This window comes from Taurulus bubalis, assembly GCF_910589615.1.
Source record: "Taurulus bubalis genome assembly, chromosome: 9".
NCBI classification, from domain to species: domain Eukaryota; kingdom Metazoa; phylum Chordata; class Actinopteri; order Perciformes; family Cottidae; genus Taurulus; species Taurulus bubalis.
The window spans coordinates 8,861,583-8,875,342 of NC_136597.1; the positions used below are offsets into that span (position 1 = coordinate 8,861,583).

General features: G+C 44.6%; 1 protein-coding gene across 1 annotated transcript in view; it reads right to left on the minus strand.

Moving 5' to 3' along the window:
* The window catches only part of mical3a (microtubule associated monooxygenase, calponin and LIM domain containing 3a), a gene marked incomplete at its 5' end in the record, with an annotated part of 47,751 nt that overhangs the window by 19,408 nt on the left and 14,583 nt on the right, over positions 1-13,760 (minus strand). The window contains 14 exons of the mRNA XM_079223719.1: positions 976-3,043; positions 3,126-3,205; positions 3,300-3,413; positions 3,550-3,624; positions 4,794-4,856; positions 5,316-5,477; positions 6,139-6,231; positions 6,518-6,765; positions 7,462-7,657; positions 10,106-10,199; positions 10,369-10,463; positions 11,243-11,429; positions 11,843-11,947; positions 13,009-13,101. Coding sequence (XP_079079845.1) covers positions 976-3,043; positions 3,126-3,205; positions 3,300-3,413; positions 3,550-3,624; positions 4,794-4,856; positions 5,316-5,477; positions 6,139-6,231; positions 6,518-6,765; positions 7,462-7,657; positions 10,106-10,199; positions 10,369-10,463; positions 11,243-11,429; positions 11,843-11,947; positions 13,009-13,101 — 3,673 coding nt within the window. The remainder of the gene's footprint in view (positions 1-975; positions 3,044-3,125; positions 3,206-3,299; positions 3,414-3,549; positions 3,625-4,793; positions 4,857-5,315; positions 5,478-6,138; positions 6,232-6,517; positions 6,766-7,461; positions 7,658-10,105; positions 10,200-10,368; positions 10,464-11,242; positions 11,430-11,842; positions 11,948-13,008; positions 13,102-13,760) is intronic.

Genomic DNA, 13,760 nt, shown 5'->3' on the forward strand with positions numbered 1-13,760 from the left:
TCAACGTGGAACACGTGTTTACGCAAGGACCCGGTGTGTCCCACCACGCTGCCCGGTCAGAAATAACTCCGGCCAGGTGATGGGACTGAGACTTTCTGATCGGGCACCGTGGTGGGACACACCGGGTCCTCCCCCTAGACCGGGTCCTCGCGTAAACTGAGGTGGCGCGTGCCGGTGCCTATCTCTGGACCAGTGGCGAGCTTGCTAGCTAGCGAGCTAACGGGCTAGTGAGCTAGCCATAGCTAGCAGAATCAATAATATGTAGCTATGTGCCAACAAACTATGGAATACTCGTGCTACTGACAGGCATGTCCCCCCAACACCATCATATTACTGTTCTTTATCACTTTGTGTTGTGTCCATTTCCCTTTTCTGTTGAGAAGATAAATGAGACTTCTGCTAGCTTTGAGCCGCTGCTTAAGCAGTGACTCAAAGCTAGCAGAAGTCTCAGTTACATAACATACTTAACTAATACTTAACTAACCAGTAGTAACTACTGAATTAATCATTAATCATTTGTTAATGCTTTGTAGGCATAAATAGTCTACACTTTAGATTAAGTCACAGAACATGCTTCTTAATGGTTAGTAACTACTGAATTAACGAGTAGTAACTGTTAACTACCTGAATTCATCATGAATTGCAGCATTGTTTTATCATTTACTAACACTTTACAAATGATCTTATTAATCGTCTATAAGTCCTGAATACTTCATTTACAAATGGGAAATTCATCATTTATAAAGTATGAAACCCAAGCTTATTAATCAAGAATGAAACATTTATAACTGTGTTTATGAATGAGTTACTAATGAGTATTCATGTTGGAATAATGCTTTATAAATGATGAATGCAGTGTTTATTCATGCTTTACTAATGCTAAAAAGTGTGTAGTTATTATAAAGTGCTACCAGTTTTTCTTTTTTCTAGAAATAGTACAAAGAAGTATCACATTCAAAAAGTACTCTGGATCACCTTTCTTATCCGATGATCTCCCAAGAGGCGAAGCTTTCTTCTTGCCAGAGTCCTGAGTGGTGGAGCTTGAGGACGGTGTGCTCGGACACGACTTATCTTCCTTCTTCTTTTTGTCCTTCTTGTACCCCGAGAAGACCGCCTTCCACAGGGACTTGTGTTTGGGCGGCGTCTCGTCCGTGCTGGAGAGCCTGCTGCTGTCGTTCTTGGCTTTTTTCTCTTTCTTATTCTTGCGCGGCGAGAAGAGGGAACTCCGTTTCTTGCTCTTACCCGCCGAGGAGCCGTCTGACGAAGCCACGGAGCTGTCCAGACTCTTGTTGCTGCTGAAGAAGCGCTCGGGTAAAGTCTCGGCCTTCTTCGACTCCAGAGCTTTCACGGCTGATGTCTTTGGGAATCCGGCTGACTTCTTACTTTTTGCAGCAACATCTTGGGTTACGCTCCAGGCCACTTTAGGTGAGGCACCCTGGTCTATGTCGGACTCTTTCATTTTATTTAGCTGCTTGGCCATTGCATCTTTCAAAACCTGGCTCTTAACAGACTTTTCTCTGGCCTTCATTCTCTCTTCTGCGATCTCCTTGGCCTCCGGGGAGAATTGAGTTGCCCTCTGGTTCTTAAGGGCTTGGTTGCCAGGGATATTGGGTTTACCGTTTTCCATCGCTAGAGCCAGATGCAGGGGTGGCCTCTCCCTGCTGGGCTTGCTGGTGGGTGGAGTATAGTACCTGTTCATGCTCCTTTCGGGCGTCCGCTCGTCGCAGGACTCCTCCACGTCATCAGCGAACGGAATCTCCTCCACCGTCTCCACGAAGGACTTCCTCACCTCCTGCGGCCGGGGCTTCTTCTTCTCCCTCATGACGACCACTGGAGCTGGTTCTGGATCCGCCTGAGGCGAGGAGACCTTCCTAGGCGCGGGTTTAGGTGCAGACACGGGGCTCAGTTGGGTCCTCGGTGCGGGAACGGGACTCTTGGTTTTTGCTGGCTCTTTGGCACGCTCGGATGGAGGCTGGTCTGTTCCGTTGCTCCAGGACACCTGATGTCTCTGCTGCCTGAACACGGCTGGAGACTGATTAGCAGGCACAGGTGGTGGCGGGCTGGAGGGCGGGGTGAGCATGATGGAGTCAGATGTGTTGTAGCCGTCGCTGTTTGCGGTCTGGCTAATGGCCGTGCTCCCATTCAGCCCCAAACCAGAGCTGCTGCTGAGGTCCCTCCGATCAGAGCCGTTACTCTTGGGCTCCGCGGGAGCAACCGGGGTGATGACCTGACCTTCAAGAGTGATGTTGAGTCTGCGAATGATAGCTCGGCCAGTAAAGGCGGGCTTCTGTTCCTCCGGCATGTCTGGGGACTGAGGCTTGACGGGGGTGGAGTCCTGCGATGGAGCAGTAACAACACTCTTCTCCAAGATTTTACTGCTGCGGTCCAAAGGAGTAAGGCCGAGACTCTTCCTGATCTCAGCACTCTTCAACCAAAACTCCTCAATGATATCCGTCTTTTTTGACGGAGTTTCCTCTGTCGAGGAATCTATGGACGTGGAGGGTTCAGGCGTGCCCGTGTCCGTTTTGGTCATGGGCGTCGAAGTGACGCCGGGGACCGGCTGATTTCTGACGGGAGAGTCCGAGGTGAGGGGCGACGAGGGCTCCTGGCAGGGCAACGGCTGAGCACAGATTGGGGAGAGAGGGTTGCCCGTGAGAGGGCAAATAGAGCGGTGAGGGTAGACAGGAGATTTAGGTGTGCAAGTCTCTGGTAGCGGGGTGGGCTGAGAGCGGATTGGGGAGCCAGCAGATGACTTGACTGAGGATCTGACGGGTGATCTGACAGGTGACTCGATGGCTGGAGAGTTGATGGGTGATTTGGAGAGTGAATTTAGGGGAGGTGAGGCAGGGACGTTGACAGGGGAGGCAGCAGCAGCAAGAGTAGGAGAAGGGACAGAGGACGGATCGTGGACTGGAGCAGGTGGAGGGCACAGTGGGCTGCTGGCGGCTGGAGAAGGAGAAGGAGTTGACCCCTCAGTCTTCCTTTCCTCGGGTATGAATGGTTCTGGGAAGAAGCGCGTGCCAGGAGACTTCAGCGGCGTTATCTGGAAAAAGAAACGGAGAAGATCAGGATTCAGTCCAAACTAACGTCACATGACTTCAACTTGAGGTGTGGATTTGTCTCACCTGTGGTTGGGGCTCTGGAGATGCTTTGAGTGGGAAAAGAACAACATCTTTTTTCTGCATGGGGCCGACGCCGGACGGCTCTGAATGGAACAAAAACAAGAACAATGCCTTATTTTTATTCATGTACAAATGATTTCTGAGTGATCAATTTAGATGAATTATTAGGGCATGTACCAATACCGCAGGCTGTTTTCCGACTTTCTGGTTTCCTTTGCTCCTCAGGACATACTTCAGCCGGCTCCGACTGGTGCAAACGAGCCTCAGCTTCTGCATCCGAAGGGATGTCATCTAGAATTCACATGATGAAATATTCAATTGTTACACAGCTTTATATTGTTCATATTTGACATTCTTTTATCATAATAGAGCCGAGTTATTTGTGAATCAAAAATGTCGCGTTGAATTGAGAATTGTGACCGCTCACCCTGATCCATCTCTGTACCGGGCTCAATATCTGGACTGTCTGCTTCTGCTTCCAAATCTCCATCCTCACAGGGCTCTGACATGACAATGAAATGGAAAGACTTAGCTGGGTGGCACACTCTTCAGACAATAACACAGCAGGAACCTTTTCCCACTTCCTAACCGTCACTGAACTCTTTTCAGAAATTCTTCCTTTAGGTAAAAATGTTAAAAGAAAAGCACCAGTGTTCAAAGATTGCTTAGAAAAAGAAATCTGTCAAAACCAGTTTCGAAGAGTAGAGCGTAGTTACAGGAAAGAATGAAAGACTGAAAAAAAGATGAAAAGGCTTCAAAACCAAAAGCCTTTGTGTTTTTTTCTGAAGACAGCTTGAAGGAAAATTCTCTGGCGAGACAATCATACATTAGCTTTGCAAATAAAATCCAATAAATCAGTCAATGAATAAATGGTTTTGGCTCACAGCAGCATTAGTAATAGATGCATGCAGCGATCCATTCTTAAATGTGCAAATGGATGACATTTAAACCAAGCAAAAGCAAAAGGTTAATGACATTGGTTAAGTGACGAGCAATAATCCCTCATTTAAACAAAATGTGAAGGGAGAGACTTTGTTTCTAACAAAAGGTGAAACCAATCTATTCAGTTTTAGAATAATATCACAACATTAACTAGCTCAGTAGACAAAATCTCGTGGGTTTGAGCACAAGGAGATCGTCACTAAGCTTTTAACCTAGAATACAAGTGTTGCCTATGAATCCAATTATGTGTGTAGGACTCTCATTACATTCAGACAAGCTATTAAAAAGTTTATATAATACCTCAAAAGCCTCAATATCTAAACTGTGTGCGAGTACAAGTGCAATTTACGGGTTAGTCAAAAAAATAGAGAACAACAGTAATGGCATGAAATACTTCACACACTACCCATCAGCGAGAGAAACACTGTGGTGTTAAGTGTTTTCAAGCCTTGATGGCTCGTCTGTCTCTGGAGTACATAGCTTTACAGTAATACTATGTGAGTAAAGAGAAAATACATATTGTTGGAAGTTGGATGGCTTTAGGATAAGAGGTCGGGAAGTGAAATGAGACCCACAGAGTGCAGAACTCTTGAGAGCGGCAGCCTTGCAGCATGCAAGCTTTTGTGAGTGTACTGGCATCGGAGCGTGTTCTCTGCATGCTCCAGGAAAAGGCCAGACAGATAGAGAGTCTAAGACGGGATGTCATGATCCCTTATAAGTCTGTGCTACCTCCAGACATGGACTCCAACCAGACTCTCACTGCCTCGTGTCGGGCGGATGTGTGGGCGGGGGCTACGTTCAAACCAGAGGATACGAAACAACGAGGGATAGATGGCAGGGAAATAACAGTAAAGTAATTAGACACATGGAGAGAACATAGCAGAACACAAAAGAACAAAATCAAAAGGAACTGACAAGGCGGTTATGGGGTGCACTGGGTTGTGGTTAAACATCACGATCACCGCAGTGACTCCAAACGACAAATTAAAAGATTGAACACAAAATAAGACATTCCAAAGAAAAAATCAAAAGTGACAAAAATGTACAAAATCAGAGATGATTATGAACAACAGGTAAGTTAGTTGGGGGAGGTGGCTCCTCCTGTCGCAGACACGGACGTACGAAACAGAACAGCAGCAGCCACACTGGTGAAATGAGACACGCTGAACCGTAACCCTGTGAGGCCTAAAGCCTTGGACTTCTTCGCCCAGCGAAACCTTCCCAGGTGTTCAGCTCCTCTGGGTGGGTTACCTGTGGAGGAGGGCTGTGTGGGCTCAGAGGGTTGGGACAGTTGGGAGGCTGAGGCCAGCTGGCCCTCCTTGTCTCCCTCAGAGTCCGGGCGTGTTCTCACCAAACCTGGAATGGCCTGGGGATCCACAGGCTGCAGGACTTGTTGGATCTGTATGTTCCTGGCTAAAGGAGGGTGTCGGCATACGGTGGAGTAAGTGTGTGTGAGTGTGTGTGTGTGTGTGTTTGATGCAAGTCAGAGGCAGATAAAGAGAGATGAAGGGAGTTGTGCCGGAAAGGTAGTAGTAGATGACAAAGAGAGGAGGGTCAAGACAAAAATGAAAGAGAAAAGGCAAAGAGACAGTTAGAATACAGTGGCACTAAAATAACTCATCGGAGAGGCCAAGTAGAGGGAGGCTGCATGCACTAGACTGCAAAAAAATTATACAAATCAAACCATAAATGTGAACTTCAAAGATATAAGGTTAATGGGAGAAATAATATCCACAATTCTGCAACTCAATGGCAAAACATAGCTGCAGCGCCTACAGGGGGAACACAAGAATCTCCCAGATTAGTGTATTTAGGCCATACACAAAAACTGAGGTTGTAAAACAGGCTAATAACCGGTTAAAATGGCTCACAGCAAGTCTTTGAAAGAAAATGCATCGTTAACACAAAATATCCGTTAAAACACAACTGCAAACAACAAACAAACAAACAAACAAAAAAGTAAAAGCCACACACTTATTGTAGAAGTCCTTGAAAAAGGAAACCCAAACCAGCCAGGATTATATTTCACGCTCATAGACACTGCAAACGCATCCACAGGCCGTTTTGCGGCTACCTTTAAATGTACCAACATCGTCTTCATCTGTGAGGTGCTTCTCCAGCCAAAGGCCTGACTGGAGCTCTTTATCCCACGGGCAGTAGTCCCCCTCTGCCAGCAGGGGGAGACAGAGGCCCAACAACAACAACAACAACAACAACAACACAGATACACACATTCATGGGTGCACACAAACACAGTGGACATAGGGGAAGGGGAGTCATGAAGAGGAGGGGATGAAAAGGAGGAAATCAGAGCGGATGAGGAGAACAATGTTTGAGACATTGACAGATTTTGAAGTTCAGACACCAAACATACACCAAAGAAAACAAACTACACAACATTGACAGAAAAAAACATCTTGAATCACACCCCAAGAGTGGAGAAACAAATTTACCATCGCTCGACTCATCATCATCATCATCTTCGTCCTCATCTTCCTCCTCAGACTCTTCATCGTCTTCGTCTCTGCTGACTGCGTCGGCCTGAGCATCGTCTTCGTCGCCTCTCAGTTTGGCGTGGATCTCCACCGCCTCCCTCCAGGGAACACCGCCAAGGTCTGAAGGGCTGAGAGGCTGCTGCTCGCCTTCCTCCAGATCCTGATCCTCCTGCTCGTCTTCCTCATCCATGTCGGACTCTGAGCTACTGTTGGAAAACAGAGGAGGAATCCCAGTAAAGTGTTAGAACAAGTGGGAGGGAAAAACAGACAAACTGCAAGGTCAGTGAAGGATTGACCTTCAGCTTATTGTCAGGCTGACTTTAGCAATTTGTATTTGTCCAAAGGTTCACCTGCAAACTCTTTGGGTGCTTCAGGCAAAAAAGTAATATAGGGCCACAACTAACAATTATTTCTGTACCGATTTATATTTTTATTAATTAAACTCTTAAACTGTAAAATGTCAGAAAAAAGGACATCACAAACAGCCCAGCGTGACATTTATTTCTTCCATTTCTGTTTTTTTCTATCACTTAATAATTCACTATTTTTGCTATTTACTTACATGCGACAATTCCCGAATAATTGATAGATTGGTTAATAACATGCTCAGTAGATTAATCCATATTGAAAATGTTTCCATGTTGCAGTTTGTTACTTGGCCTGCTGGATGGAGTTATTTATGTCACTGAATGTGAGTTTGTCCCTCAACTGGATACCTCACTTAAAGAAATGCACACAGGAAAAATGAGGAGTTTGTGTTTGACTTTGACTAACTAGAAACAATCCATCAAAGGATCAGCTGCAACAATCAATGTAAAAATTCCAGCAAATTACAAAATCCCAAAACTCAAACAGTGCCATTTAAAAAAAAGTGCACATCTCAGCTGTTTTCATGCTCTCACCTGGAGCCCAGGTCGGCGTCTGCGGCCTTGTCCAGCACACTGCTGAGGTTGTGTTCGGCCAGCGTCTCCTCAGGCACCTCCTCTAGCTCCTCCTCCCTCTGCAGGGACAGGCGGTAGTTCTCCAACTCGATGCGCTCTGGAGTTCCCCGCAGACGTTTAGCGAGGCTGGGCTCCTGCAGTCCGTTGGCCACTGGTACTGTGGATCGATCGAGCGGACGGTGGAGGGGAAATGGTGACATCGGGGATGGGCACCAGGTTGGAGGGAAGCGGGGAAGAGAGCACAAAAGAGGCAACTGAGAATCAGATAGGTGCAACAGTAGAGAGAGGGGCAGCCGTGCAGGGCTGACTGAAAAGGCCATGTTGATGCTGTATCCGTCTGTGTACATGAACTGGATCACAGATCCACTGGGACACTTTTTGTAAAAAACATAACCGCCTCGTAGCATCAAATCCATCACACCTCCAACAATGTAACTAGTGTCTTTTCACACTCATGACTTTTCCCCCTTTACCCCCACTAAACCAAAGCAACTTGGTATTTTAAGAACAAACTGACAAGGACACACCAATTGAAGATCTATAACTGAATTTATTGCATTAGATTATATTCCTACAGCAAATATTATCAACAAACACAGATAAGTTTGACATTCTAAAATGATTCTGTCATACTACAGTTGTAAGTACCAGGTTGGTGCCTTGCCTTTTTCCCATCCTGAGAAGCAAATCTTAAAACTGCATTTTCCTAAATTTGTATTTTCAATTTACTTGGATATCGCTTATTATGAATGAAATGGATCAAAATCAGTATCCTCCACATTATACTAAACTTTTGGTCCCTCCACTTAAACAGAGATTAAAGTGTTCTGACCCCACGTAAATAGCACTTAAAAAAAGTGAGGTGTGATAATGAATGTGTGTGATATTTGACCCTGGAGCACATGTCATTCTGTGAAGACACGGAATGTGGTCAAACAGCTGCAATTATATTTATTTATTTATTTATTATCATTACCTCCAAATATTTTACATCCAAATAGAAACAGCTGTGAAGAGAAATTCCCTATTAATTCCACTTTTATGAGTCACCTTTCCACTAAAACCAAATGAATTACAAATGCTTTATGCACATTTTGGTTTTATATATTTAATATTATATATATATATATATTTTACAATATATTACATGTCTACCTTAAAAATAATAAATAATGAATATTATTAACCCTATAAAAGGGAATAACTAAAACATTAGGAATACTGGAAAAATAATTGTTACTAAATGCATATTACCATGTAGTCTATAGGGATAAACTTATGGCATGATTTTACCTCAACACATGTGATGCGTCTCATCTTTTGCTTATCGTATTGCTATTGTTCCATGACGCCTATCGTTAATAATGAAAGTAATTCTTCAAATGTATTACTATTTAAAATGAATGTTGCATATCTTTATATAGTATTAGTACACAATCTCAATTTATAATACTACTCTTGCCACACAATGCAGCAGGCCTACACATAACTTATTTAAATTCATACGATTCTTCTTCCGTTACCGGCCTGTTCTGTTCAGCTCTTTCTAGTTTTGTTGGTTATACATAACAATAGCGAAGATGCACTATATTAAGCAAACTCAAGAAGGTCTTGGCAGCAATGGGTGGAGGGTGAGAGGCCGAGGCACTAATCACAGGCACTAATTCAAGCACTAGTAGAGCTCTCAGTTTTAAGCTGCTCTGATAGGAGGGGGAAAGGTAAAGCTCACTAAAGCACTGATACAGGCACTTCATCACAGTACGGTGAGTTTTAGTAAAAAGGGATATTGTAGGTGCAAAACAGAGAAGGAAACACATCAAAAAGCAGGCTCTAAAAGAAACAGATCACACGGGAGGAAGGTAGAGCTAAAAGAAAGCAGTCACAGGCCACTAGAGGTTACAATCACAACAGAATAAAGCTTGGCTCTTCATTAAAACACCAGCAGGTAACAAACATGTTGATGTAATTACCTTAGATTACAGGAATGTACTGCTATGTGTGAGTTTGAACTGATATTTTGAGTAAAACAGCTGGCACATTACTGCCACATCTGATAATAAAATCAGTCCAGGAAGAGAGTTACAAATAGCTAATATTGCTGCTTGGAGAGCCGACCAGAAGGAACTCTGTCCAACTCTTTTTTTAATTACCAAGCCAAGAAAAATTAAAATGTATTTAAGATGCACCATTCAATTTAAAAAATATACGCTGCTTAACTGCCTCGACCAATCACAAGTCAGAAAATGTCTGAGACGGAAAGAATGATGCATCTTCAAATGAGAAATCAATCAAGGAATCACAAGATTTACATGAACAGGCCGCAGGCTCAGTGAGTCAATACAGTCATCTAAATCTATGGATGGAAGGAAGGGAAGAAGAGGAGGGACAAGAGAGTCATGCTAGAGGAGGTTGAGCAGGGCATTGATGGTGAAACAGCAGAAGAGGTAGAAGCAGTAGGTACACAGAAAGGGAGAGTCTAGCGGGTTGTGCGCCACCTGGTGGCAGGTCCAGGAGAGCGTGCGGCGGAGGGAACGCAGCCGGACTCCCGCGCCCTTGACCAGACGGTAGGGCGCAGCCGCCACAGCAAGAGAGGAAAGTGGGGTACCTGAGGGCTGGAGCTCGGCCGAGGGCGCTGCTGCTGCCATCGCCCTCCCGGGGGCATCCACGGTCGCCGTGGGAGTTTGGGGCGCCTGGTTCTCCTGCAAGACAGACGACGTCAACCTATACTCAATCTGCCTCCCGCATGTTAGCTGCTGCGTGCTTCAGCAGGGCATTTGGAAGACAAACAAAACAATTTATTTCTTCATTATTGCGCCAGTGGATCCTGATTTCCACCAGGATTTCAACGGGTAAAACGGAAACCGGTACCTTAGCAGTGATGGGAGTGGGGGATGGAGCGGGCCTCTTTCTCTGAGCATAGCCAGACAGGCGGTAGCAGTAGTGAGGCTTGCAGTAAAATGTTCCTGCAGGATAAAGGAGACACAGAGCACATGAGCAAATCAATTCAATACAAAAACAAATGTGTACAGTGCACATTCTGCACATTCCACCTCACAGAGTCCACAGGGTTCATCTCTGCTGCAGAAGTACACTGTGCGTTTGTCATTTTGAATGAAAAGATCTTCCTTTCGGTCTCAGCTCAGACCATCAGTGGGTTTAAGTCCCACGGCTGACTCAGAACAGCTGAACAGCTTCTCTTTCTCAATAAACTGCCGCCTGTCCTTGGGCACCTCCCCAAGAGGGGAAATGACTCCATAACTATGAGACTGGACTTGGCTCTTCTGAAGTCAACGTAGTGGAATGTAACGTCAGCTTACGTCTTTAAAGTTGAGATGTTAAAAGCCAGGAGGCGTTGAAATGTCATATAATTGTAGCATCTATCACATTATTCTGGCGGCATATGTGTTTGTAGAAAAATGAGACGAGCCTGGTGACACTTGGTGCAGTCTATGTGTTGCTGTCAGCTCATTTATCTTGCTTTCTGCAGTAAACATCCATGGAGGGAGGGTTTGGTGTGCATTGTGAATCTGCCAGAGTCTCACCAATTGTACAAATCGACGCTTAAAAAAAAAAAAAAGCATGCCTTTGTTTTTGTTTTCCTAAGATTGTTTTGTTTTTATTCTGCTGTTATGACAAGATCAGTTCATTTTGGCGACAGTTGATTATTAGGAACTTTACGATAAATAGACAATCGCAAAGATAAGGAGACATTTTTTTAAAGTTATCTAAACAGCAGTCTTACCGTCCTCCACATCGAAGGCGTAGGAGGACAGGCGTAGCGTGGTGCTACAGTATTCACACTTGAAGCAGCTGCGATGGAAGAACTTCCCCTCTGCGCTCAGCCTCTCCATCACGTACACACGCTTGCGGCAGAAGAAGCACACGTCGCTGCCCCCAATGTTGGCGGGGAACTCTTTTCTTAGTGAGCCCTGCGGAAGGATAACGCAGTGATTAGGTTTTTAGTGAGAGGAGAGGAGAGGCTTAAACGTCAAAGATTTTGTGGACATCACACGCCCAGCCACTGCCGGATAAATGCTGGGTGTTGAGCTACTTATAACCCAAGGACAAGACCACAACAGAGGTTATTTGTCAGAAGGAATGGGGATCTCTTATCATTATGAAAATGATCTACAACCACAACGGTATCCCAAACAGCAGTTACCTGTGGAGGAGCAAACACGCACACACACACACACACACACACACACACCAGCTAGAGGAAGGTGGATTAATGTTGAACTGTGACAGAAAACTAACACTTCAGTGTCTGAAACAACTCGCTGGTCGACACTTGTGATCTATGCGAGCCACATGCCTCCTACCACTGGGGCAGCATGCTTACCAAGTCCCTCTTTTCAGGTAAAGGCTTAGGATCTTCCTGAGATTGAAGCTGATTGGCTATCTGCTCAGCCAATGAGCCAACGCCTTTGTACATCCTGACATAGCGCTATCAACAGCATTAAAGGGAGAAAAAAAAAGAAATACAGGTGGACAAACATTAGAACATGGTGGATGAAAAAGAAAGATAAATGTGAGAGATGGTGGAAGTGGGAAGAAGAGAGCATTAAGCACAACAATGGTGTCTGACAGGACATTTAGACATGACAAAGCAACATTTTCATGCTCGATTGATCAAGCGTTTAGATGTGCCGGCAGCCCCGCCTCACCACAAAACCAAACGTAGCTCCAGTAGCTAAGACTCACTGCGTATACGTGCCAACACAGAGCATTATTGGATTTGGGACATCAGAAAAAGAGAGATCTTTACCGCATTTCAAAAGACGACGACGAAACTAAGTGCAGGCGTGCTTCTGTAACGTCAATGTTTATGAAGACCAAGTAAAGCAGTCAAGCGTTTCTTTTGTATCCGCATGCACACACACACACACACACACACAGACACACACACACACACACACACACACACACACACACACACACACACACACACACACACACACACACAGCTCATGTGTGTGAGCGTGCGTGTGTATATAATTAACAATTGAATTGAGGTGTATTTTGTATGAGGCAATCCTAAACCATGCAAACTATTTCTGTGGATGGATCAGAGGACGAGTTGCAGTCCCCCTGCGTTGCAAAGTTGTTACCCTGCCACAATTGGAACTGTGCTTGTCAACATGGGAATTATACTAGATGAGATTTATTTATTTTGCAGCCAAGCTGCTCTTGCAAATCCAAAACAACTACTAGAGACTCCCTTGGTAAAATAACTGCGGGAAGTATAATTAAGTTGAAGCGGTGTGCCAGCTGAGAATATTTTGACATTTGTCCAGGTAGTCACAGTCACAAGGACTGATTACTCACCCACATGCTAAAACACTACGACAACAGAAAACAATTAACAGGTTGCAAATGAGTTTCTTAATATTTCACAACAAGCAGACGGCTTTTCAAGCAAGTTTCAAGGGAGCTTAAGTCATGAAAGACGGCGTGCAGTGCGTTAGCGTCACCACACTGCATTCCTGACGGGCGGGAAACCACTACCTGTCTCAAGGAGGGGGTGGAGTGGGGAGAACCGGGGGGAGACCGGGCTCGGGCCAAGTGCCATTGTTCCGTAAAAAAACGGGAGGGTTTTTTCTTGGGCTCCACACGAAGGAGGGAGAAGAGAGTCGTTTCAAAATAGTAATTTAACAATTAAGAAACCCAATATGAACAGTTTCACACCACTTTCTGAAATCAAACTAAATTGTGTTTGGAGAGCAGCCTCATGATCAGCTCCATCACCTCGGGGGTTCCACGCTAACAAGCTAGCATACATTGCTGAGTTCAGCGCTTTCTAATTATTGTAAAGAAATTGTGTTCTATTACTTTTGGGCACCTTTGCCAATGGCAAATAAAATCACTTGAATTAAAGATAAAAGTTGATTTATTTTTGCCGTTAGCTGTTGAGTCATTCCCTCTCGTGTTCTATGCTAATGCATTAGCATAAATTGCTGAGTAAGAAAAGGCAGCTAGGCTATTTCTATTTCTTAGTTGTTGTTTTTTACAAACTGTCCTTTCATACAGTTTACATAATAAATATCATATTAACCCGACGGTTTACATGTGAAATGTCATGTTTTTTTTTCATGCACTTTACTGCTAATATGAATTATTATTAACATGCTGCCCTTTTACAATCGCTAGTTCAGCCTAATGCTGAGTATTGAATACTGGAGCAGATCCAACAATCTAGTGGGATAAATGGACGATGATGGTGTATACTCTTGAAAAGGTAAAGTTGACCAACAGGGAAA